The sequence below is a fragment of the Natrix helvetica genome, assembly GCF_964273705.1.
Source record: "Natrix helvetica genome assembly, chromosome: 13".
Classification (NCBI taxonomy): domain Eukaryota; kingdom Metazoa; phylum Chordata; class Lepidosauria; order Squamata; family Natricidae; genus Natrix; species Natrix helvetica.
The window spans coordinates 10,588,965-10,616,528 of NC_138557.1; the positions used below are offsets into that span (position 1 = coordinate 10,588,965).

The following is a 27,564-nucleotide window of genomic DNA, read 5'->3' on the forward strand; positions in this document are numbered from 1 at the left end:
AAGAAGAAGAAGAAGAAGAAGAAGAAGAAGAAGAAGAAGAAGAAGAAGAAGAAGAAGAAGAAGAAGAAGAAGAAGAAGAAGAAGAAGACAGAGGAGGAGGGATGGAGGAGGAGGAAGAAGAGGAAGAAGAAGAAGAACAACAAGAAGAAGTGAGGGGCTGTACAAGAGGTGGCAGTTTTAATCGCTGCTTTTCTGGCTCAAGACCCTTCTTGCTTCCATGTTTCAAAGAGCCGCCTTGCAGAGACCCACACCCAAACACCCCTCCCCTCCCTCCCTCCCTCCGAATGATTGTACAGCTGCCTGCTCCTTCCGTCCACTTCGCTTAGCCTCGAACATCTTAAAATTAACCGATGTTGGCCCTTTGCCACCTCTTCGCTGCAGGGTGGAGCAGAGAAAGGAGCCGAGGCAGCCTCAAGAATTCAGAAGGGGTGCCAAAGTCAAAGAAATAAGGGGGAGGGGAAAAAAATCAAAAATCAAATAAAGCAGGACGATAAGGAAAAATGGCAGAGGAAGAAAAACATAAAATAATGGCTAGCTTTGAGACAAATTGATGCAGCCTTGAGCAACCAATCGCTGGTTTTCCCCTACCATCCCCATCTGCAGAAACACACAAACACACAACACACATAACACACACAGAGAGCACCTCCGGTTTTGTTCCAACTTGCCTGTCTTGGCCAAAGCAATTAAGGGGAAAAGTTCCTTTCAGGATGGAGGGAGGCAACCCCCACATTCTATTTATTTTCAGGGAGCGACCAGCAAGTTGAAAAAGTCCCTCTGCCTTCAAGTCGCTGCCCATGAAAAACAGGATTTCTATACACACACACACACCCAAGGAAAGAGAGAGGGGTTAGCTGGGTTTGCACATCACACAAAGGACACTTCTAGGCAGCCCCGGAACTTTCTCTGCTATCTCAACTTGAGAAAGTGATGGCTTAAGCTGGTGAAGGCTTCACAGGGCCAACACTAAGTTGATGGCTTTCTTTCTCACAATCTTTCTTCCCCTCCTCTCTCTCCATCTCTGTCTCACCCTCTTTCCTTCCTTATCCATCCATTCATGTTTATCTATGCAGCCATCTATAAGCATCCATATCTATCTATCCACCTCTGTCCTCTCTCTCTTTCTTCCTCTCTTTCTATTCATCCATATCTATGCAGTCATCCACATTCATCCATATCCATTCATCTGTCATCTATCTCTCTTTCTTGCTTTTTCTCCATCCATCCATCTCTATCCATCCATCCATTCATCTCTATCTATATAGTCATCCATATTTGTCTATATCTATCCATCCATCCATCCATCCATCCATCCATCCATCCATCCATCCATCCATATATATCTATGCATCCATCCCTATTCATGCATATCCATCCATCCATCCATCCATATCTATCTATGCAGCCATATTCATCCATATTTATACATACATACATACATGCATACATACATACATACATATCTATGCATCCATCCATATTCATCCATATTCATTTATATCCATCCATCCATATCTATCTATGCAGCCATATTCATCCATATCTATACATACATACATGCATGCATCTATCTATGCATCCATCCATATTTGTCCATATCCATCCATCCATCCATATCTATGCATCCATCCCTATTCATGCATATCCATCCATCCATCCGTCCATATCTATCTATGCAGCCATATTCATCCATATTTATACATACATACATACATGCATACATACATACATACATACATACATATCTATGCATCCATCCATATTCATCCATATTCATTTATATCCATCCATCCATATCTATCTATGCAGCCATATTCATCCATATCTATACATACATGCATGCATGCATACATACATACATGCATACATACATACATACATATCTATCTATGCATCCATCCATATTCGTCCATATCATCCATCCATCCATCCATATCTATCTATGCAGCCATCCATATTCATCCATATCTATACATACATACATACATACATACATACATACATACATACATACATATCTATCTATGCATCCATCCATAGTCATCCACATCCATCCTTCTATCCATCCATCCCTATCCCCCTCCCTCAATTTAGAAACGGCTCACCTCCCTGACAGAGGAATATGCTGGATCACACATCGTAGAGAGGATGGAAGGTGACCTTGATAAAGATATGCATGAAATGTTTTCTAGGGCTGAAACATTTTTTTAAGTCTCGAGAAATGAGATAAAATTCAGAAATAGTTTGATACCTGTCAGCTCTTGAAGGTAGAATGGACCAGGAAAGCAAAGTCACACATCCTATTTTTAAGAGAAGATTACCGAAAGAGGACCTTGCAAGGCAGAATGCTTCTCCATCTCTCCTTTTCTGACCCAAAAAAACTAGGGAGGGTCCTGCCTGAGATGGCTTTCTCAAATTACACTTCTGGCCCACACTCCAATTTCTCTTATCTGACAGTTGTTTTGTCTGTGTCTCTTCCTTCTGTCCCTCAAGGTTATTCCTCCTTCCCATGACGTGGCTTTCCCAATTCACTGGGGTATAAGGAGGAAGAGGTAGATCACAACCAGACTTGGGAGAGATTCTATTATCTCGGTAAAAGTAGTTTTAGCCTTCCTGTGGAATTGTTTTTCCCGGTTTGGTGCTATAGCCCTGGCCTTGAAAAAGTTGCATGGTTGTACAATAGAGCCTCCATATTTAAAGGCAGTGTATCAGGGCATTCTAGCTTGCTGAGGGGAGGTGGGTGCAACGGGGTGGGGGACACAAACATCATCATTAGACCCTGCCCTCTGATGATTCTCCTAAATGCTCCTTGGGTGTTTCTCGGATGCTTTTGAGTGCTTCTTCGGAAAGGGGCCCAGCGCATTCCAGAGCCAGAGGGAACAAACTGCTTGACCAACTGGACGGCAGAGAAACTGATACAGAGAAGAGCTTTGTCTTCCTGGTGCCACAAAAATGAGGAAGCTCTGGGGAGTAAACTTCCTCTGGTTTTCAGACATCAGCAAGAAGAACTGCTGCATCGAAGGGGCGGTGGCCAAACCCTCCCAAAAAGAACAGTGTCCCAAGGGTGTATTAAGATCATGCCTGGGTTGAAACATGGTCCATAGATTATATGTCCTCTAAAGAGGGAGAGTAGAGTAGAGTAGAGAAGAGTAGAATAGAGTAGGGTAGGGTAGGGTTGGGTAGGGTAGGGTAGAATAGAATAGAATAGAATAGAATATGGAATGGAATGGAATAGAATAGAATAAAATAGCTAATGGAATGGAATAGAATAGAATAGAAAATGGAATGGAAGGGAATAGAATAGAGTAGAGTAGAGTAGAGTAGAGTAGAGTAGAGTAGAATAGGAGTGGAATGGAGTAGGGTAAGGTAGGGCAGGGTAGAGAAAAGAAAAGAGAAAAGAAAGGAAAAGAGAAAAGAAAAAAAGAAAAAAAAGAGAAACGGAAAAAATGTACTGTATTCGTCTAATTGTGATTAGACACACAAAGAAACACAAGAGGAGAAGCAACTTAGAGGATGCCTGATCTTCTGTAACTGGTTGGATTCACAAAACATGCTAATTTAGGGCGAAGTGTGGTTGTGTGGTTGTGGGAAAGCTACCTGCGAATCCATCCGATGTACGTTTCTTTCGGCGTAGCAGGCGAGATGAGCGCAGCCATTCTGTTAAACTACGTTTTGTGAGACTCAATCTGGGTCAACCACCAGGACCAGAGGTTTGGTTGTTTGCTTGTGCTGCCCAAAATGGCAGCCAACGACTTATAGCCAGCCATCAACACACCCCAACCAACATCTAAAAAGCCACTTAAACAGGTACCATATAAATACCATGCATGAACAGTACACACTCTGCTAGAAAGACATTCCCTGAAGGTGGGCTCCAGCACAGGACCAAAAACCCAGAAGACAAAAGCATTGGTCCCGGTGACTGACACAGATTAAATCCTACAACATTATCCTGGGACATGTATATTCACCTTCATTATGTTTTGTGAGTTGTATGGATCCAGCCACACAAGGTTAGATTCACACATGGTAGTTAGCCATCCTGGAGTTTGATTGAAATTAGCTTAATGAGTTGTGTAGCTTCACCATTCTAGGTTTGTACAAGATGGCTTGAACAGGCCTGTGTTTCAGAGGGAATCTATTCCAGGGGTCAACAACCTTTTGGATCTCCAGGACCACTAAATTCACAATTTTAAATCCCACGGACCACTAATGTGATCTGCCTAATGACCGGCTGGGTGGGCGTGGCTAGGTGGTCATGTGACTGGGTGGGCATGGCTAGCTCGATGTCACTCATGTCAAGGGGTGCCTCACCAGTCTCTATTCGCCCCTCCCCTCCCAGCCACTCCTCGCCTGCCCACCTGGGCTCCTTAGGGCCCCAACAGGAAGCAGTTGTTGGAGCTAAGCAGCCACCAGGAGAAAGAGTTGGCTAAACAGCTCAGATCAAATTGGATCGGACCGAGAAGGAGGCTCAGCAGAAGCACCTGACTGAGGACTACAAGCAAAAGCTTTCCAAGCAGAGGAAAGACCTGCGGAAGTGCAAGGCCAGGTGCCAGTGCCTGGAGGCTCAGCAGGCTGAGATGGTCAGCCCATTCCAGGCCATGATGCAGTCCCACTGGAATGAGGCCCTCTGGCTCTTCACCACCAGTGGCGCTTCCCTCCAGCCTTCGCCCAAAGCCCCCCAACAGGAGGCTAAAGCAGAACCCAAGTCGGAATTTCTGACCCCCTCTGACCCCCACAAAAAGACCCAGAAGGGGGAGATTCTCTGCACGTATCCATCCCAGGGGCCGTAGTTTGAGGACCCCTGATTTAGTGCAATATAAAAAATGCAAATAATTTTTCAGTGAACCACCAGTTGGTGACCGCTGTTCTAGGGCCCAACCTGTCTCACCTTCTTTTAGTGAGTTCCTCTCTGCAGTCTCTTCCTTCTTCTCAAAGATCTCCAGAGGCTGGTCTCCAGACTCTTCCCCTGGGCCAGAAGGCAGCTCTGAGTTTGAAGCCTTGGAAGCATCTTGACAGGAGATGGAACCAATCAGAGCAGGGCCATTTTCCCTTGGGTTGGGCAAAACTGGGCTTCCTTGGGGAGCTGGCGCCGTCATTGGAGAGGACTGGGAAGTAGGGTGAGCAGATGGAGATTGAGAGACTAGCTGGAAAGAGGCAGACTGAGGACGAGGATCTGTTCTTGCTGTTTCTGATATCTCTGGTGGGCTTCCATAAGAGGTTGTTAGCGAAGTGTCATGGGTTATGATCCCTTGATCTTTGTTGGCCAGCTCTGGAGATAGATGAGGCAGGCTATGGCCAAGGTTGATCTGAAATTGGGCCTTAGGCAAAGATTTGAGCCCAGGCTCACCCACCAAAGGGAGAACACAACCAACCGGGGGATTTCCAATGAACCTGTCCAGGCTGTTGGGAAACGTTTGAAGCTTTGTGGTTTGCTTGGAGGCCAAAGGAGTCACAGGAGACACATTCCCCAACTGGCCTACTCCCATGGCAGAGCAAGGAGAACTCATTCTCAGTAACGTTCTATTCTTTGGAAGAGGCGAGATGGAATTCTGGTTTTGGGAGCTCCACCTGTTGGTGGGGTCAATGTCCGAGGTGGAGCAAAGGATAGGACTGGGCCCCTGGTCTTCTGCGATGTGCAGGTCAAGGGACGGCAAGGAGCTGTGATTCACGGTAGCCTTGGAGACCTGCCGGATAGGACGGTCCACCTCAGCATGGAAGACATTCCCGTGAGAGGAGAACTTCTTCAGCAAAGGATTAGAGAGCTGAGAGGTCTCAATTCCAGAGGACTCAGATTGCCGAACAGGATTCTGGGGGCATCTTGTGGGTGTTGGGCACTCCAAACTGGAAGAAGAACTATGGAGACTCTCATGGCTTCCTGGCCCTAAAGAGGAGGAGAATCCATTGGGATTCAGCCAAGTTTGGAAGGAAGACACCCTGACGAGGTTGGTCCCATTAGCCCGAGGCAAATGAAGGGTACCTCGGTTGAAAGACAGGCTGTTTGTGATCCTGGTTTTGGGGATCGGGCTGTGTGAAGGACTGGAGATGTTGCTCAGGCCGATGGGAGATGAGTAGGTGCTCTGTATGGGTCCTCTCGTTTTCTTCCCCTCTCCATTTTCAGAGGGGCAGGGATTTGCAGAAGATCTGGTTGAGCATGAAGGGTCTTCTTCCATGTCTTCCATCTCAAAGGACCTCTTCAAGGCTGCAGAAGAAAGCAAGAAAAGACTCAAAAACTGCCCGTTAGACCAACAGTGCTCAAATGTGTTGCTTTTGTTCTCAGATTCCTTTGAAATTGTAGGGCTGTTGAGCATATCATCTCTCCAGCTTGCTCTCTGCTCTACCAAATCAAAGGCTCTTTCTGTTCTTATATTTGAATGGCCTTTACTGTTTCAGCATTATATTCTCTTCAGCTCATATAAATCTTTCACCTTTTACTAAAGATTTCCATGGAGAGAGACAGTTATGTGTTTGTAACTAATTTTTTTAAACAGTTTATTTATATATTTTCCTTAACATACATATGTGTTTTATGAACAGTGTATTGTCTGGGTTAATTTGCTTACATAATAGTATATAATATAATAATATATTAAACATAAAACATACGGTACATAATAGTATGTTTCCAATTTCTTATTTCTATTGTCCAAACATTGATAGAATTAGTCCCATGTTTGAAAGTATTATGCATTTTCTTGATCTTTTATCTTTAATGTCAACCTATCCATTTCTGCACAATCTAGTATTTTTTTAATTACATCTTCTTCTATGGGTGGTTCCTTATTTTTTCAATGTTCATAACTATTTTTTTAGGGTATCCCTCCCTTCCCATCTTTTAGTTAAGGTAAAGGTTCCCCTCATACATATGTGCTAGTCGTTCCCGACTCTAGGGGGCAGTGCTCATCTCCATTTCAAAGCCGAAGAGCCAGCGCCGTCAGAAGATGTCTCCATGGTCATGTGGCCGGCATGACTCAACACCAATGGCGCACGGAATGCTGTTACCTTCCCACTAAAGGTAGTTCCTATTTTTCTACTTGCATTTTTTTAACATGCTTTCGAATGGCTAAGTTTGGCAGAAGCTGGGACAAGGAATGAGAGCTCACTCCATTAAGCGGCACTAGGGATTTGAACTGCTGAACGGCCAACCTCTCTGATCAACAAGCTCAGCATTTTAGCCATTGGGCCACCGCTGCCCCTATCTTTTACAGTTGTGTATTTATGAGTTTTTTAAATTATTTAGTTCCTTTTGTGTATAGGTTTTGCAAAATGTTATCTTTTTAATATTGGAAACCTCCCAGCGTTATCTTGTGGTAAGATAGATGGTCAAGAAATTTAACAAACAACAATGATAATAATAAAAAACGCAGGTTCATCTTACAAAAACGCACATCTGAGGATGGGCTGCCGAGCTGGTTTTCTTTAAGAGATATGTTTTCAGGAAAAAAGATGGGAGGCTGTCTCTGAGTTGGATTACAAAAATGTGTACAGATACTCCTCAAATTACGAGCATAATTGAGCCAGCAAGGATGGTTGTAAGTAATGACAGTCATAAATAACTTTTAGGACATGACAGTCATAAAGTTCCAATCACATGATTGAATCCGATTTTATGACCAATTTCCCTATCTTTTTGAAAACTATTATTAAAAGAATCCTTTCTAATTGAAGCAGAAGGGAATGGAATAGAAATAAGAATAAGAATTAGAATTAGCATATAATAGAATAGAATAGAAATAAGAAGTAGAATAGAATAGAATAGAATAGAATAGAATAGAATAGAATAGAATAGAAAAAGAAGTGGAATAGAATAGAAATAAGAAATAGAAGAGAATAGAATAGAAATAAGAAACAGAATAGAATAGAATAGAAAAAAAGTGGAATAGAATATAAATAAGAAATAGAAGAGAATAGAATAGAAATAAGAAACAGAATAGAATAGAATAGAATAGAAAAAGAAGTGGAATAGAATAGAAATAAGAAATAGAAGAGAATAGAATATAAATAAGAAGTAGAATAGAATAGAATAGAATAGAATAGAAAAAGAAGTGGAATAGAACAGAAATAAGAAATAGAATAGAATAGAAAAAGAAGTGGAATAGAATAGAAATAAGAAATAGAAGAGAATAGAATATAAATAAGAAACAGAATAGAATAGAAAAGAAAAAAGTGGAATAGAATAGAAATAAGAAATAGAAGAGAATAGAATAGAAATAAGAAACAGAATAGAATAGAAAAAAAGTGGAATAGAATAGAAATAATAAATAGAATAGAAATAGAAATAAGAAATAAGAAATAGAATAGAATAGAAATAGAAATAAGAAATAGAATAGAATAGAAATAATAGAAAAGAATAGAATAGAATAACAGAGTTGGAAGGGACCTTGGAGGTCTTCTAGTCCAACCCCCTACTTAGATAGGAAACCCTACACCATTTAAGACAAATGGTTATCCAACATCTTCTTAAAAACTTCTAGTGTTGGAGCATTCACAACTTCTGGAGGCAAGTTGTTCCACTGGTTAATTCTTCTAACTGTCAGGAAATTTCTCCTTAGTTCTATGTTGCTTCTCTCCTTGCTTGCTTTCCACCCATTGCTTCTTGTCCTGCCCTCAGGTGAATGAAGTAGAGAGTTCTGTGGGCACCAAGGGAAGGAGTCCCAAATCTTCAGGTTGTCTATTTCAGCCAAAGATTTGCCACCCTGGGCCAGATAGTGTATATAGACGCTTCTTCAAAGCCACGGGCTCTACAGTCCTTCCCTCAGCACTATCTGTGAAACCCGACGCCATCCTTCAGTGAGGTGGTTTTGGGAATCTTTGATGTGGGATTGAGGTGGGAATCCTGTTTCCTGCTGGAGGGTGAGGGAGATAAGATTGCATCTCCTAAACAAACAGAAGGTTGGAGACAGGAGAGCTAAATTTCAAGGATTGATGCCCTTCTCTCTTCTCCGGCTGGTGGAAAGAGCCAAGAGAAGAATGCTAACATTTCAAATATATTCATATTCTTATTTCTAGTTTACCATACATTGGGCTCCTATCCCGCTTTGGCTGAACTTTGCTCTGGATTTTGCAGAGTTTCCCATATAAGGACACAAAACACTGCAAATCAGGACTACAAAACCTGACCCTCACGCCTGCAAGCCATCTTTTCTTTTGGACTTCAGGCCTGCCAGACTTTCTACTGTCTACTTTCTATTGTGGAAAAATGGGAGGGGGGATTATATGGATATTGGGTGATATGTAGCCATAACAACATTCTTCTTAGAAACTCAAGGTCATCTTTGTCTCTGCACCTGGCTGGAACTGGATGGGAGGAATCTGTCTTCGTGGCGGTGGAAGATTGGACCATGGAACTTGTGGGTGTGGGGGACAGGATCTTGAACTTTCAACTGGGGAAAACTGGGAAGCTGACAGATTTGGGTTTTCCCAGATGTGCCAACATGGCTCTTTTAATAAATTGGAACTTTGAGGAATCCTTTGTCTCAGATTCTGATTTAATTTTGGATGCTATTTGGAACCCTGACACTGACATTCTCCAGAAGGTTTTGGACATCTCCCTTTTGATCCTTGTAGGTATTTTTTTTAAATGGCACAGGGCACAGAGCTGACGCACTTGAGATAAAAATGAATACTGTTCTGAATTAATTTAATTAGGGGTAGCCCTACAACCATAGAAATGAGTGGATAACCTGGAGGTTTTTATGAAACCTTACTTACATTTCAAACAGACCGATTATCTCTACAAGCAGGAGGAGGAGGTGGTGGAGGAGGAGGAGGAAGAGAGCAAAGGGATTGCTTGCAGCAAATGGCACAACCCCCAAAAGTATTCAAAACAAGTCAGGTGACAAAGAAGAATGTGACATTGTACCCTGAGGACCTGGACAACCTCCTGCAAGACAGTTTTGTTCCTTGGTTAACCAGAATAGTTGTGGCCTAAAAACAGTTCTTTAGTGGAGCAATCAAAGATGACTTCCATCTTTTGCGAGCCTGTAAGCATCAGCCTGGTGCTGGAGGAGACTCCTACGAGTCTCAAATCGGTCAGTCTTAGAGGAGGCCAAATCCTAAAGATGAAACTCAAATACTTTGGCCACCTAATGAGAAGGAAGGACTCACTGGAGAAGAGCCTCATGCTGGGAAAGATTGAAGTCTTGACCTGCCCTTCCATTTAATCAAACAGAAAAAGGAAAAGCTAAGATGTCAACTACTTGGTCCCTCTGATTCCTTTAACTAAATCAACTGCTTTCCCAAAGAGAAGAGACTTAATCCAATCAATTCCTTAAGGGGCCCTGATTTACATGTTTGCACTTAATGTTATCTGTTGGTCTTCTGGCTTAAGAAAAGAGATTTAATGCAATCTGTGGCTCCAGGCTCTTTTTTCATCTTTCATGGGTGTTCTGTGACCACAAAAAAATCAGAAGCCCCGGGGAAACCATGGCTCACAAATGAAAAAAAAAAGTCATCTGGATGTGTACACACACACACACACACACACACACACACACACACACACGTCAGGAGCTAGTTCAGCATTATCTTCACAAAGAATGTGAATTTAAGGATCATGGGTTTTGGCTTAGTGCCTTTCCAAAACTTAGATGGCTTTGAATAAATAAATAATAAACAAACAAACAAACAAACAAATCTCTGTCTGTGTGTGTGTGTGTGTGTGTGTGTAGGAATCCTGGTCTTGTTGTATTCGGGTCTTTTCCCGTGTAATATTGAGATTGTCTTGGCAACGTTTCGGCGAGGTCTTACTCACCATCTTCAGGCTGGGCTTTGGGCGTAAAGCGTGGTAGGAGCTGCCGTCTTTCTATAAATCTTGGTGGGGGTGGGGGAGTGCTGGCGTTGTTTCAGTAAGTGGAATGATTGGTTGTGTGGTTGTATCATGATTGGCAGATTGGTGCCGATTGGTGCTGGCTGTGTGTCCATTGTTGTTTCGTGTTGTAACGGCCTGGGTGGTGGGTGGGGGAGCAGCAGCGCCGACCACGCTTTAAGCCCAAAACCCAGCCTGAAGATGACGAGTGAGACCTCGCCGAAACGTTGCCAAGACAATCTCAATCTTACATGGGAAAAGACCTGAATACATCAAGACCAGCATATATATAAATGATATATATATATCATTTATTTCCAAAATAATACAGATCATTTCTAAGCAGTGGAAAAGTGGTGAGACCATACAGGTAGTCCTCGACTTACAACCATTCATGCAGTTACTATTTGAAGTTACAATGGCACTGAAAAAAGTGACATGATCATTTTTTAGACTTATGATTCTATTCTATTCTATTTTCTGTTCTGTTCTGGTGTTCCATTCTGTTCCATTCCAATCCAATCCCTTCTCTTCTCTTCTATTTTCTATTCTGTTCTGTTGTTCTGTTGTTGTTGTTCTGCTCTGTTCTGTTCTGTTCTGTTCCATTCCGTTCCGTTCCAATCCCTTCTCTTCTCTTCTATTTTCTCTTCTGTTCTGTTCTGTTCTGCTTCTGTTCTGTTCCGTTCCAATCCAATCCCTTCTCTCCTCTCCTCTCCTCTCCTCTCCTCTCCTCTCCTCTCCTCTCCTAACCTATCCTATCCTATCCTATCCCATTCTATTCTCTGAGTCTTAAGCATGGCAGCAGCTCAACAGCTAGAAGTGGGCTGAGAAAAGCCAGCTCCAGTTCATTTATGTGCTTGACCCCTGCCCTCCAGCTGTTTTCTCCAGCACCTGCTTGAGCTCCGCATGTCCATCACAAAGAAGAATCATTCCCCACCTCCCTGGGGGTGAGAAGGAGCCCCTTTGCTTCTGCACTTTGCCCCTCTTGCCCTTCCTCCCCTTTCCTCCAACACCTCCAGCGCTGACCCCTGAACCAAATGGAGAACATGACGGCAAACAATCCGTCACTGTCACTGGGGAATCAAAAGGTTGGCTGGAGGGACTCCAAACATCCCTGCAGCTGGAAGGGTCGCTGTCCATAAACTGACCCAGGGAGACCATGAAGGCAGATGGTCAACAATTGGCGGAGAACCAAAGATACGGATCTGCTGCTATCCTTCAACCCCAAACATTGGCCTTTTAGTCCTGCGTTGGAGAAGTTTTAGCAGAGGAAAATAGATAAAAAGGGAACGAGAGTTCAATTATATATGGAGATTCTCAATCAACCAGGTCATGGTTGTCCCAAAGGTAATCCCCCTCCCGCCGCAAATAAGTAATAGGAATATTCTTTATTGGCCAAGTGTGATTAGACACATGAGAATTTTGTCTCTGGTGCATAAGCTGCTGTCAGTGTACATAGCAATAGCAATAGCACTTAGACTTATATACTGCTTCATAGTGTTTTTACAGCCCTTTCTAAGTGGTTTACAGAATCAGTCTTTTGCCCCCACTAATCTGGGTCCTCATTTTACCCACCTCGGAAGGATGGAAGGTTGAGTCAACCTTGAGTCAATCAGGATCGAATTGCTGGCAGTCGGCAGTTAGCCTGTGATACTGCATTCTGAGGAAGGAAGGAAAGAAGGTAGGAAGGAAAGAAAGAAGGGAGGGAGGGAGGGGGGAGGGAGGAAGGAAGGGCAATAGGAATAGCACTTAGACATATACCCCTTCATAATGTTTTTCCAGCCCTCTCTAAGCGGTTTACAGAGTCAGCCTCTTGCCTCCAACAATCTGGGTCCTCATTTTACCCACCTCGGAAGGACGGAAGGCTGAGTCAACCTTGAGCCGGTGAGATTTGAACTGCCGGACTGCAGCTAGCAGTCAGCTGAAGTAGCCTGCAGTGCTGCACTCTAACCACTGCGCCCCCTTGGCTCTCTACATACAGACAACAAAGTGGTAAGTCATAGATCATAAATCAGAAGATAGAAACCACAAGTGATAAATCATAAGATTCCAATAGGAGGCGGTAGTAGGAAAGATGAGAAGGATGAGAAGATGAGAAAGACGAGAAGGCAACTGAACTTTCTTGGGCTGATGAAGAAGCTCCTTGGGTTAGAAGCAAAACGTTGTCAAGGGGGGAAAAAAACAAGAAAGTCCAGCTGTCTTTTGGAAAGGGACCTTTGAAAGGGTCCAAATGGCTAGTGGTTAAAGGCCAGGGCTAGAAACAGGAAGATCCTGAGTTCCAGTCCTGCCCTAGGCACAAAACCAGCCAAGAGACGTAGCATCATTCCGCCTCTCTCAACCTCTGGAAGAAGAAGACAAGGACCAACCGCCTCTTCAAAAATCTTTCCAAGAAAACTGCAGGGACTTGTCGAGAATTATTTGATGGCACACAAACACAATCCAGGATTGTCTACAATAGGAGCTGATGAAGAAGACAGAATGGTTGACATGGAATTTGGGTTGCCAGGACGCACTCCGATTTCCATCAGTAAGAAATTATGTTGGTCTATCATTCAAGGGTGGCTCAGGGGCTAAGATGCTGAGCTTGTCGATCAGAAAGTTTGGCAAGTTCGGCGGTTCGAATCCCTAGCGCCGCGTAACGGAGTGAGCTCCCGTTACTTGTCCCAAGCTTCTACCAACCTAGCAGTTCGAAAGCACATAAAAATGCAAGTAGAAAAATAGGAACCCCCTTTGGTGGGAAGGTAACAGCGTTCTGTGGGCCTTTGGCGTTGAGTCATGCCGGCCACATGACCACGGAGACGTCTTCGGACAGCGCTGGATCTTAGGCTTTGAAACGGAGATGAGCACTGCCCCCTAGAGTTGGGAACGACTAGCATGTATGTGTGAGGGGAACCTTAAGCTTTACTTTATCATTAATTCCAATCCTGATCAAGAATCTCATTTCCATCTCACTTTGGGACATTATTCCAGCCGCACCTAAGAGCAAATGGATTGGAGGAAATCTTGTTCTCCATCTCCAGTCTAGCAGGCTTCAAGCCCACCCCACCACCCACTTAATAAATGTCTATTCATAATTTCTATCTAGGGGAACAGCTGGCAGCTATAAGCCCGGCCCGGCCCCCCACATCTGTGTGGGAGGGAGAGGAGGAGGCTAGCCCACACAGGAGTTTCTCTGCTCCCGTCGCTGCTTTCATAGAAACATCCAGAAGCATTCCTCATTGAAGGAAGTGCAGGGTCTCAATGAGAAATTGTGCCATCAACAATTTCCGGATTTCAGAACATGGAACAATAGCATTGGAAGGGACCTTGGAGGTCAGCTAGTCCAGCCCCCTTGCTCAGGCAGGCGATTCTACACCATTTCAGACAAATGGCTGTCAGATTCCCGTGGCTGATCCTCTGATCCTCCTTTCTCAGCCCCAGGAAGAAGGCGGCAAGGGCAAACCACTTCTGAAATCTTGTCAAGAAAACTGCAGGAATCTGTTAGTGTAGAATCCGAATAGAGCTGGAAGGGACCTTCAAGGTCTTCTAGTCCAACCCCCTGCTTAGACAGGAAACCCTACACCACTTCAGACAAATGGATATCCAACATCTTAAAAAGCGTTGGGGCATTCACAACTTCTGGAGGCAAGTTGTTCCACTGATGAATTGTTCTAACTGTCAAGAAATTTCTCCTTAGTTCTAAGTTGCTTCTCTCCTTGATTAGTTTCCACCCATTGCTTCTTGTTCTACCCTCAGGTGCCTTGGAGAATAGTTTGACTCCCTCTTCTTTGTGGCAACCCCTGAGATATTGGAAGACTGCTATCAGGTCTCCCCTTGTCCCTCTTTTCATTAAACTAGACATACCCAGTTCCTGCAACCATTCTTCATATGTTTTAGTCTCCAGTCCCCTAATCCTCTTTGTTGCTCTTCTCTGCACTCTTTCTAGAGTCTCCACATCTTTTCTTATATTGTATTGACCAAACACAACCCAACCAAGCTCAACCAAGTCTTCCTGTGTTTAGAATAACAGAGTTGGAAGGGACTTTTGATGTCTTCTAGTCCAACCCCCTGCTTAGGCAGGAGACCCTGTATACATTCAGACAAATAGCTGTCCGCTCTCTTCTTAAAAATCTCCAGTGGTAGACCTGTCACAACTTCTGGAGGCAACCTGTTCCACTGATTAATTGTTCTGACTGATAGGAAATTTCTTCTTAGTTCAAGGTTGGATCTTCCTCGGATAAGTTTCCATGTGTTACTTTGTTGTTGTGTCCTCAGAGCTTTGGGGAATAGATACACCCCATCCTCTCTGTGACAACCTCAAATATTGGAAGACTGCCCTCAGTCATATTAGATTTTAGACATCCCCAGTCCCCACAACTGTTCATTGTACAATTTAGCTTCTGGCCTCCTTATCCTCTTTGTTGCTCTTCTCTGCAATCTTTCTAGTGTCTCAAATTCTTTTTTTGTTTGTACCCTGTAACTATAGATGATTGTAAAATCAAAGGAACGTGCAATTTCATGACTAAGATGGTTCTTTTCTAGGTTGGCCAAAAAGCCAGTTTTTCTTATGAGCTTAGGAGGATACAGGCGTCCTGGCACCCCTTCTGTGCCAAGATGAGACATTAGCCACGGAATCAATAAAGCCACTCCTTATCCTCTCAAAATCAGACTGTCAGTGATGGGATTCAAAAAAAAAAAAAAAATTACCAGTTTTGTAGGCGTAGGTGGGCATGGCAGGGGAAGGATACTGTAAAATCCCCATTCCCTCAGTACCCCAGGGGAAGGATACTGTAAAATCTCTATTCCCTCAGCACTCCAGGGGAAGGATACTGTAAAATCTCCATTCCCTCAGCACTCCAGGGGAAGGATACTGTAAAATCTCCATTCCCTCAGCACTCCAGGGGAAGGATACTGTAAAATCTCTATTCCCTCAGCACTCCAGGGGAAGGATACTGTAAAATCTCCATTCCCTCAGCACTCCAGGGGAAGGATACTGTAAAATCTCTATTCCCTCAGCACTCCAGGGGAAGGATACTGTAAAATCTCCATTCCCTCAGCACTCCAGGGGAAGGATACTGTAAAATCTCCATTCCCTCAGCACTCCAGGGGAAGGATACTGTAAAATCTCTATTCCCTCAGCACTCCAGGGGAAGGATACTGTAAAATCTCATTAAATAATTTTAAAATAAATTTAAAATAATTTTAATAATTAAAAATAATTTTAATTTATGATGTTTTTGATATGGACTGTACACCGCCCCGAGTCCCTTTTGGGAGAGGGGGCGGTCTATAAGCGCTAAGAAATAATAATAAATAAATAATAATAATAACTCCAGGGGAAGGATACTGTAAAATCTCTATTCCCTCAGCACTCCAGGGGAAGGATACTGTAAAATCTCTTTTCCCTCAGCACTCCAGGGGAAGGATACTGTAAAATCTCCATTCCCTCAGCACTCAAGGGGAAGGATACTGCAAAATCTCAATTCCCTTCCTACTTCTGGGGGAAGGATACTGCAAAATCACCATTCCCACCCCAGTCCCGGGGGAAGGATACTGTAAAATCCCCAATCCCACCCTACTCCAGGGGAAGGATACTGCAAAAACTCCATTTCCTCCCGATTAGCTGGGACTCGGGAAGCAGAGAATAGATGGGGGGCGGGGCCAGCCTATTTGCCGGTTCTCTGAACTACTCAAAATTTCCACTGCTGGTTCTCCATTGGCCAGAACCAATTGAATACCACCTCTGGTTTTTATCTTGCCTAAATTCTCCCAAGATCAAATTAGAATCCCATCTCCTCCCAAATTGAGACCTGTCGCACAATCTCTGTTTCCAAGTCTTACTTCTTCCAAGTTAGGTTCTTCCAAAGTTGCATTTTTTTTTCAAGAGGCAACTGGACTTTCTGTTTTTTAATTAATGATGTTTTGCTTCTCATCTAAGAAGCTTTTTCAGCTCTGACTGGATGGTGCGGAATGGAAGGATCCCCCCACCATCCAGTCAGATCTGAAGCAGCTTCTTGGATGATAACCAAAACGTCTTCAAAGAAAAACCAGAAAGTCCAGTTGCCTCTTGAAAAAAAACACACGAGTTTGGGACAAGCACGACTTGGAAGACTGAGAATCTCCATAGACAAGTGAGGTTCTTCTGCTTAAAATTACTAGGTCAAAAGTGTTCTTGATCCTTCAAGTCCTGCAGATGTTTGGAGAAGGCCTTCTCATCAACACAGGTGGCCAACAAGATCTGTCTGGGAGGTAGGAGCCCTTGATCACTGTTGAGTCCCCAGAGTTTCTGTGCATTGTGGAGTTCCTCCCTCCCTCACCCCACCCTTTCTCATGAGTTCTGGCTCCAAACTTCCCTAAATTACAAACTGTGAAATGTGGGGAGAGAGACAGGGCTACAGCAACAGATAGTAACTGGAACCCTTAAGCAAAAAAAAACCCAACAAAACTGTCACTCCTTCTCTCTCTGTGGGTGTGTTTGTGTGTGTGAGTGTGTGTGTGTGAGTGTGTGTGTGTGTTTCTCTGTGTTTCTCTCGATGTGTGTTTCTGTCTCTGTCTCTCTCTCAATCTGTCTCTGTCTCTGTCTGTCTCTCTGTTTCTCTGTGTGTCTCTCTCTGTGTGCCTGTCTTTCTGTCTCTGTCTGTTTCTCTGTGTTTCTCTCTCTCTGTGTGTCTCTGTATGTATCTCTGTCTCTCTGTGTTTCTTTGTCTCTCTCTCTGTCTCTCTGTGTTTTTCTGTCTCTCTCTTTGTGTGTCTCTGTCTCTCTGTGTTTCTGTCTCTCTCTCTGTCTCTCTGTGTGTCTCTGTGTCTCTCTCTTTCTCTCTCTGTCTCTGTGTTTCTCTGTGTTTCTCTGCATCTCTGTCTCTCTCTGTCTCTGTTTCTCTCTATGTGTGTGTCTCTGTCTCTCTCTGTCTCTCTGTATTTCTCTGTGTGTGTGTTTCTCTGTGTGTCTCTCTTTGTGTGTGTGTGTCTCTCTCTCTCTGTATTTCTCTGTGTTTCTCTCTCTCCTCTCTCTCTGTATTTCTCTGTGTGTGTCTCTGTCTCTCTCTCTCTGTGTGTGTTTCTCTGTCTCCCTGTCTCCCTGTCTGTGTGTGTGTGTGTGTGTGTGTATGTCTCTCTCTCTCTCCCTGCGAGAGACACACGCTAGTGATTGCAGCTTGTCCGTGTTCCAACTCTGAGCTGCCTCTCCACAGAGGTTTCCTGAAGGAGCTTTCAGAATAAAACTCTATCCTTCTGTCATGGTGGAGTGGCCTGAATTATCTCAATTTCAGCTTTGTGTGGGAACAAAGCAGCTGCTCTGAAGGGAGGCCAATTGCCAAACAACACTGGGTTTTCTCCCCTTTTGCTCTAGCTGCTTCTTGCAAAATCTTGCAGCTTCTCAACATATAGGGTAGAATAGAATAGAACCGGAAGGGACCTTGGAGGTCTTCTAGTCCAACCCCCTGCTCAAGCAGGAGACCCCATGCCATTTCAGGCAAGTGACTATCCAGTCTCTTCTTAAAGACTTCCAGTGTTGGAGCATTTACAACTTCTGGTGGCAAGCTGTTCCACTGGTTAATTGTTTGGGGAGAATGGAAAGCCAAAGAGGCTATAGATGATAGATAGATAGATAGATAGATAGATAGATAGATAGATAGATAGATAGATAGATAGATAGATAGATGATAGATAGATAGATGCTGGTTTTGTTGTATTCGGGTCTCCCGATATTAGAACTACTACCGACTTCCGCTCCTTCCGACAAAAACTTAAGACTCACCTGTTCCGACTAGCCGGCCTGGCCCACTTATAGTTCTAATCTTCCTCCTGGCGGATATTTTATTTGGGATAGCTTTTAAGGTTAATGTTTTTAACTTTTTAAATTTTCTAAAAATTTTAATTTAACTTAACTAAATTGTACAGGGAATTTCTACTACCTCCTCCAGTCCTATGTTTAATTTATTTATTGTATACTTAAAACATGTATATTTACTGTCTAACCATTTTAATATGACTGTACACCGCCCCGAGTCTCTTTTGAGAGAGGAGCGGTCTAGAAATCCAATAAAGTTAAGTTAAGTTAAGTACGGGAAAAGACCCGAATACAACAAAACCAGCATATATATAAATAAATAAGTAAATAAAGGGAGACTGGTATAGATCTATTTCGACTTATTTAGGTCTCATCAGCTAGCCATACCCTTACTGGGAATCGAACCAGGGCTGTATTGCATATTAGGCTGATGTAATTGCCACTAAGCCACAGGCTCTCTTCCTTATCAGCTAGGCCAGGGAAATAGGTATGTATTTAGTTCTATACTAGTCTCCCTTTATTTATTTATCAGCACAAATACAACACAAATATAAAAAGGCAACATAAAAAATAAAAAATATGGTTTTCTGCCTGGATCGTCTTCTGTAATGAGCCGAAGGACAGAAAGGGGGAGTAGTTAGCTCCCTCCCATATTTGGGCATACCAGGGGTTGTAACACAAGTGTGTGTGCGTGTGTGTGTGTGTGTAAAATAATTTTATGGGAGTGTCACACCACTTACGTGAGTTTGAATTCCAACTTTAAAAGTACCTCTTCAAAAGGCCCTTAGCATACCCCAACCCTTATATAAACATGTTAAAGTACATAGAGGGAGGGTGTATATCTTATGTACTCAGTATTTTTTTTCTCCTCATATACATTCACCCACACAAACTATACTGCCGTATATTCTGAATTTTTAGCTTAGCTTTCCTGGTTGATTCACCAGTTTCTACTGGTGAAGCAAGGAAATCTATAGAATAGGGCTTCCCCAGCATACTGGCTGGGGAATGCTGGGAGTTGAAATCCATATATCTTAAAGTTGTCAAGATTGAGAAATTCTGCTTATGGAAGGTATGAAACTTCCTTGGGATTCATTTTTTATTGGTCCACATGCAAGTGAGACCAACTCTAACTACTGTTCTTGTTGTTAGTTGCGAAGTTGTGTCTGACCCATTGCGACCCCATGGACCATGTTCCTCCAGGCCTTCCTGTCCTCTACCATCCTCTGGAGTCCATTTAAGTTCACACCTACTGCTTCGATGACTCCATCCAGCCACCTCTTTCTCTGTCGTCCCTTCTTCTTTTGCCCTCAGTCTTTCCCAGCATGAGGCTCTTCTCCAGGGAGTCCTTCCTTCTCATTAGGTGGCCAAAGTCTTTGAGTTTCCTCTTCAGGATCTGGCCTTCTAAAGAGCAGTCAGGGTTGATCTCCTCTAGGACTGACCGGTTGGATCGCTTTGCAGTCCAAGGGACTCAAAGGCCTCCATTCTTTCCTAGGGGCACTTATTTTCCAAATAATATACAAACAAGACTGTCTAGAGTCAGTAGTAGATGAAGGAGGGAAAATGTTGATAAAAACATGAGTTCATTTCAGTTTATGTCCGCTGTATATTCTGTTTATATTTCTGGATGTGATCACAGCCTAAACTTCGCAGTGGTGTTTTGGAATGTGTATTTTGAACTTGTATTTGATTACAAGTTCATAAACCACACTAAAACAGTGTTTATTTGTTTTCTGGGGTTTACAAGTATACGTTCTTGCAGTGACAGAAGAATAGAGTTGGAGAGGACCTTGGAGGTCTTCTAGTCCAACCCCCTGCTGAAACAGGAGATCTATACCATTTCAAACTAGTGCCTGTTTCAGTCTCTTCTGAAAAATCTCCAGTGATGTAGCACCCATTCCACTGATTAATTATTTTCACTGTCAGGAAATTTCTCATCTCAAATCCTTTTGTTGATAATCTAATAATGGGTAGATTCATCTAGCATGCTAAGGCATTGTTTACAAACTTAAAAATCTGGAGTTAACCACAAAGCATCCCATTGCCATCTTTCTTGGCCCCAAATTAAAGAACAGAGAAATATATAAAAACAACATTGTTTCTGGACATGGACAGGGTTATATTTCCGCCCCATCCCCACCCCCAGTTCTAAATGAGTTCATACATGCATGCCTTTAGACCATCATCCAATCCATTTGGCTTAGTTGCTTTACAAACCGTGATTGGTGTATCTACCACAATTTATGGGTGAACATAGACATGGATAATTCCATTGTTCGGGTCATTTTTGAGGGGTCCTTGGTGCTCTCTGAGCTTGGTTGTTTCCTTGGGGACGTTTCATTACCAAACTAGGTAACATCATCAGTGCTATTAAAGGAGTAGGGTTTGTACTCAGTTTATATTCTAGTAAAGTGATGGCTAACCTTTTTGTAAGGTTGGCGTGCACGCATGTGCCACACACCCACAATGCAATGTGCTCCTCACACCTGTGCATGCGTGTGACCACGTTGCGCGTGACCACGTTGCACGTGCATGCATGTCACCTCCCCCACCCCGTGCGGTGGGAGGGAGCTTTGGGGGCCCCCCCAGGCTTCAGGAAAGATTTCGGAGCCTGGAGAGGATGAAAAATGGGTCCAACGGGCAAGCCAGAAGTTTGGAAACGATCCATTTCTGGCTTCCGGAGCCACTCCGAGGTGCCAGGGGAGATCATTTTCGCCCTCCCCAGACCCCGGGAAACCCTCTGGAGCCTGGGGAGGGCACAAACGGCCTACCCCGGGCCTGAGGATCGTTTCCTAACTTCTGGTTTGCCCGATGGACCCATTTTTCACCCTCCCCAGGCTCCGAAAGCTTTCCTAGAGCCTGGGGAGGGCAAAAACAGCCTACCCCAACCAGTGGTGGGTTCCGGATCCCGGTGCAACTGGTATGGTGCAACGGGGCCAGGCGCCCAGCACGTGTGCAGCTCGGGGATGCATACCCACCGTCCACGACGCTCCAGCTGCTCAGAGGAGCATCGCACAGGCGCCGAACGCTCTGTGCGTGTGCGCAAATGCCCCCATCACCTCAAATAGCAGTAAGGAGAGTGGGTGGGTGGGTAGCCCTCTGGAGCACCATACCAGAACGGTACCTGGTGCTCCCAGCAGGCACCGGTACGCCTCTACCAGGGCACACCAGTCGTATCCCACCACTGCCAAAAATTAGCTGGCCTGTGTGCCCCGAAGCTGAGAGCTTACAATACAATACAATACAATACAATACAATACAATACAATACAATACAATACAATACAATACAATACAATACAATAGCAGAGTTGGAAGGGACTTTGGAGGTCTTCTAGTCCAACCCCCTGCCTAGGCAGGAAACCCTATACCGTTTCAGACAAATGGCTATCCAACATCTTCTTAAAGACTTCCACTGTTGGGGCATTCACAACTTCTGGAGGCAAGCTGTTCCACTGATTAATTGTTCCAACTGTCAGGAAGTTTCTCCTCAGTTCTAAGTTGCTTCTCTCCTTGATTAGTTTCCACCCATTGCTTCTTGTTCTACCCTCAGGTGCCTTGGAGAATAGTTTGACTCCCTCTTCTTTGGGGCAACCCTGAGATATTGGAAGACTGCTATCATGTCTCCCCTAGTCCTTCTTTCTCTTAAGCTAAACATACCCAGTTCCTGCAACCGTTCTTCATATGTTTTAGCCTCCAGTCCCCCAATCATCTTCCTTGCTCTTCTCTGCACTCTTTCGAGAGTCTCCACATCTTTTCTACATCTTTACATATTACATCCTTACTTTTTTAAAAAACATTTTTTAGATCTGAAGGACCAGTTGTTCTCGCTGTCAGGAAATTTCTCCTTATTTCCAGATTGAATCTCTCCTTGATGAGTTTCCACCCATTGCTTCTTGTCCTGCCCTCGGGTGCTTTGGAGAATAGCTTGACTCCCTCTTCTTTGTGGCAATCCCTGAGATATTGGAAGACTGCTCTCATGTCTCCCCTAGTCCTTCTTTCTATTAAACTAGACATACCCAGTTCCTGCAACCGTTCTTCATATATTTTAGCCTCCAGTCCCCTAATCATCTTTGTTGCTCTTCTCTGCACTCTTTCTAGAATCTCCGCATCTTTTCTACATTGTGGCGACCAAAACTGAATGCAGGCTTGCATGCCAGCAGATATGGCTCCGCGTTCCACCTGTGGCACACCTGCCTTAGGTTTGCCCTCACAGTTCTCTTGCCTTGCCCTGCCAGTGTTGGTGGGAGTGATCTCGGAAAACTCTTGGTTTGGGCTGTTTTTTCTGCTAGCTTCTTTGGCAGTTCCTTGACTGGGCGTGCCATTTTCGTTTTGCTTCGTTCTCAGATTGACTAAGGCTAACCAGCTCCGAAATAAGTATTGTTGGGATGCTGGGCTGAGGAAAGGGGGAGGGCGAAAGACAAAAGGGTCGTTTTTCATTTGGCTTGCAGAAGCGGGAGGACTGTTTGTTTGTTTTTTTCAACCAAGAAGCTTCTCAAATGAACTGCACCTACCATCTTCTCAAATGTCCTACCTCAAAACTCTGAGGAATTGGCCTCCGGTACTCTGCAGGCTGCAAAAAATTAGCTTGAGGTGACAGACAGACCTAAGGGGCACAGCTGGCCCCTTCTCACTTAGCACCGGCAAAGGGTGACTTATCCCCACCCTGGCTTTGCATGATAGAACCCAGGCGTTTTGCTCTGTGGCCTTCATCTTGGAGTCAATCCAGAAATGTAAATGAGCAGAATACATTTGCAACTGGGGTAACTTCCTATTATTCTCGTTATCTTCCTATTGTGTTGGTTCTCAGCGTTATCTCAGGGCGGAAGACTTCAAAACACTGTTCGGATTGGAGACAGGGATCACGGGTACTTTAGAGGTGAGCTCAGGTAGAGGTTGTGGTCCCCAGGTGGCCTGCGGAGCTGGCAGCAGAGTCGGACAGTGAGGAGGTTGGGGAGGAACATGGGCCAGTCCTGGAGTCTGGGGAAGGCTCGGATGAGGGCTCTGTGTTGGAGGCAAACCCCCAGGGCCATCTGGGAGTTATGTGCTGCTTCCAGAGCCTCCAGTCGGACAGCAGCAAGGCAGAGGAACAGGGGGAGACTGTTCCCAGTGCGTGCATGCACAGAGCTGCCAGAAGGCAAGATCAGTTAAGACAAAAGGGATGACTCGGGAGTAAGGCTTGGAGGTGATTGGCCCCTCCCATAGGACGTAAAGGAGGAGCAAAGGTACGGGAGCCCTTGCAGGAAGCAACTTTGCTCGTTCTGGTCGGTTTAAATTCTGAAGCTCCTTTTTTTGACTCCTTGCTCTGTGTGGCCTTGCAAAGCTAATTGCCAGTTAGGTCTTTGGCAGCATTTCAAAGGAGATAAAGGTGGGTGCTTATCAGCCTTATCCCGAAAGACTTTGGCAGACTTCTGTCGGACTCTTTACAAACTATTTGTGACTCATTACGGGCTGCGGATGAACATAATTCACAGCCGTTGAAATAAAAAGAGGGTTTTGGGGACTAAGCGTGTGCTTTTTACTGTATCAGGAAGCTGTTGTGGCCCAACAGCGGCCGGCTGAGCTGTTGGTGGAATCTGACAGCAATGAACTCTATGGGACTGCCCTGGAGGCTGGGGAAGACTCTGGGGGATGTTCGGAGTCAGAGCAGGGACTAGAGAGGCCTGTTGGCCACCAGGTGGTGTCTGAGTCAGGGAGCAGTGAGGAAGAACAGAGGGAGGCTGCGTAAGGCTGCGAGGAGGAGGGAGCAGCTTTGGAAAAAGGGTCACAGAAGGAAATAGGAACAGGTGGCTACTGATTGGCCCCTCCTGGAGAGCTTATAGGTGGGGCGACAGGAGAGGAATTTTGCAGGAAACAACAATTTACTGATCCAGCCGTAGAGAAAGATCGGGAGAATTTCGTGAGTTCAAGCCTTGTTTTCATAGAGATAATTTTCTGGGCTCCCAGCCAAGGGGTTGCTTATCTCCCTCCTTAGTTGTGGCAGACAGCCAAGTCTGCATCCATATATATTGTAGAGGCTTGGGACAGAACAGAAGCCCAGGTCAGAACAGTAGATCCCTGGAAAGCCTCGGAGAAAACTCCTCTCCCAAAACCTCAGTGTGGGATGTTTTGAATTTGAAGATATGTGCCACGTTCATTTCACAGCCCAGTGCATTCTATATCTCCCGATATTTAAAATTCTGCAAGCCGGATTCTGTAAGGGCGAACGCAACAGGCTTTGCGGTCCAGTTACATTATTCAAACACAGGTAGGCCTCGACTTACAACAGTTCACTCGGAAGTTACAGCAGCCCTGAAAAAAGTGGCTTACGACCGTTTTCCCACACTTACGGCCATCGTGGCATGGTCACATGATCAGAATTTAGCTACTTGGCCACCGACTTGCATGATTATGACGGCTGCAGTGTCCACTTTTGCGACCTTCTAACAAGTAAAGTCAAAGGGGAAACGAGAGTCACTTAACAACCGTGTTACTAATTTAAGAACTGCAGTGATTCGCTTAACAAAAGTGGAGGGGAAAATCGTAACATGGGACAAAACTCCCTTAAAAAACGTCTCACTTAGCAACATACGTTTTGGGGCTCAATTGTGGTTGAGGACTACCTGTATACTTTGAGGATCCACTTTTGATCTTTGAAATAGATTTCGAGGTCTACTGATGACTCCCCTCTCTAGAAATCTCATTCAACCAACTCTCTGGCTTGAGGTTTGCCCATGCTCTCTTGGGATGCAGTTTTGCAACTTTACAGTCTAGATATCTTGTTAAGGAAAAAAAAAAATTCTGCACCGTAACAGACAGTCAGGATTATAAATCTTTACTCTCTTCAATGGGTCGGATTTAGTACAGAAAAACTGCTTCCCGGATAAGAAGGGGTTAAAAAAAACCTTATAAAGCACTTTAAAAGAAAAGAAAACTCATTTCTAAGATGGGAAGATAGGTGAGTAGGGAGGAAGAAGAGTGAAAAAACTGGAAGCAGACAGAATCGGAAAGAGAGGCGAGGAGGTCATGCAATTTACAAATTGATGCATGGAGAAGCAAGAATGTTTCATATGGAAGGAAGGAAGGAAGGAGAGAGACAGAAAGAGAAAGAAAGAAAGAAAGAAAGAAAGAAAGAAAGAAAGAAAGAAAGAAAGAAAGAAAGAAAGAAAGAAAGAAAGGAAAGAAAGAAAGGAAGGAAGGAAAAGAAAGAAAGGAGAGAGAGAATGGAAGGAAGGAAGTAATAGTGTGACTGATATGTTATACACATAAATATGTTAAATCAGTGCTTCTTAAAAAAATTCTCTCTCAAGACCCTTGCTCACTTTAAAAAATTACAGAGGACCTCAAAAGAGCTTTATCAATATTTACCACATTAAAAATAAAATTGGACACATCCACTGCTGCTACTACTGCTTCTCATAATAATTTTATGGCATCTTAGTACTGTATGGGTTTGTTATTTTTTTTTTTAATGTAGGCTGCTAAATAATTGTGAATTTGCAGACACTGCCTTGGGGGGGGGACCTCAGGAATCCTAGAACCCCCTTTAAGAAATATTAGAGTAAATAAGTTCAATGGTTAATGCCAGGTTGGGATAAGTGGCTTGTCCAAACGCAGCTTTATAAAACTCTGTATTTAGATATATATTTGATAGATATGTTTAATGTCTCCTTTAGAAGGTGACTTGGTGATAACATCAACAGTTCCTTCACTCCGTCAAACGCGAGCAGGTTTCTACCGTTGTAGCCTCTACAGAGGAGAAGTGAAGACATGCAGGGGTGGCACTCAATCAATCAATCAAAGAACAAATGGGATATGAGCTATTCTCCAGATTTTTAAAGACCTTTTCTTCCAAAAATGTGTGATTGGGACCTAACCTTCTTTGTATTAATTTGGGTTTTCTTGAAGCAAAGAAACCGGTTGCCTTTTTTAAAAAAGAAGATTTTGAGAGGCTTGCAAAATGATCGACATTTTAACCCTTCCTTTGACGACGTACTTAAATATATCAGCAGCCTTCCAAACTCAGAAACTACAGAGAAAAAGGGAGCAACAATCTTTGGAAAAGTAGCAAACGGTCTCCTTTGCCCAGATGCCTGGTTCCTTCTCCGGCACTTACCTTCGAAGTCCGAAAGGATCCCATCCAGATGTTCTTTCACTGACAGTTGAGACATCCTCCTTGCTCGTTCACGCTTGCCAGGATCTGGTCCAGCTGTCTTTTCCCCCACCCCGGAGATCCTGCAGAAAACAACAACAGAGAGATTTAGACTCACAAATGTGCAAAGTCCATAACTTGTGGTCCTAGGTGAGCTTTTGCTTCTGTGGTGGTGGGATTAGATTTTTTTGCCCCATCCCCTCTGGCGCTCACCTCCCGAGGCTGCCCGCCTGGCTCAGAAAGGAGCAAAAGCAACACAAGAGTTGCCTTCCCTTCTATCCTCCCCCCCCTTCCCAGAACGCTCTCCCCCCCCCCAGCTCAACTCTTCCAGGGATTACATTGGCTGTTTGGCTTTGCCTGGCCCTTCTTTGCAGGGTAAGAGGAGATGAGGGGAGGAGAGACAGACAGCCAGGCAGGGAGGGAGGGAGAGGGGCGGGTTTGATCAGGGCAGGGGGCTCCGGGGTGCTTTCGGCAGACTGGAAAGCAAGAAGAGAAGCTGCTGAGCCCAAGAAACAAGGAGAAGCAGCAGCTGGTGTGGGACACAAGGTCCTTTTACCCCACTTCATGTCTGTCCTCCCTCCCAGATTTCCCATCCTTCAGGATTTGTGTTTGGCTAGTCTAGAGAACCTAGTTGGACCATTAGAAAAGTTGAGCGCCAAAGAATGGAGGCCTTTGAACTCTGGTGCTGGAGAAGACTCCTGCGAGTCCCTTGGACTGCAAGGCACTCCAACCGGTCAGTCCTAGAGGAGATCCACCCTGACTGCTCTTCAGAAGGCCAGATCCTGAAGAGGAAACTCAAAGACTTTGGCCACCTAATGAGAAGGAAGGACTCCCTGGAGAAGAGCCTCATGCTGGGAAC

At 44.3% G+C, this 27,564-nt stretch overlaps 1 protein-coding gene across 1 annotated transcript in view; it reads right to left on the bottom strand.

The window, feature by feature from the left end:
* SEPTIN12 (septin 12) overlaps window positions 1-27,066 on the bottom strand; it is a 75,471-nt gene extending 48,405 nt beyond the window's left edge. The window contains exons 1-3 of the mRNA XM_081966083.1: window positions 27,044-27,066; window positions 26,670-26,788; window positions 4,892-6,202 (exon numbers count right to left, since the gene is read on the bottom strand). Of these exons, the coding sequence (XP_081822209.1) occupies window positions 4,892-6,202; window positions 26,670-26,788; window positions 27,044-27,045 (1,432 nt within the window). The 5' untranslated portion in view covers window positions 27,046-27,066. The remainder of the gene's footprint in view (window positions 1-4,891; window positions 6,203-26,669; window positions 26,789-27,043) is intronic.
* Window positions 27,067-27,564: the final 498 nt, after the last annotated feature.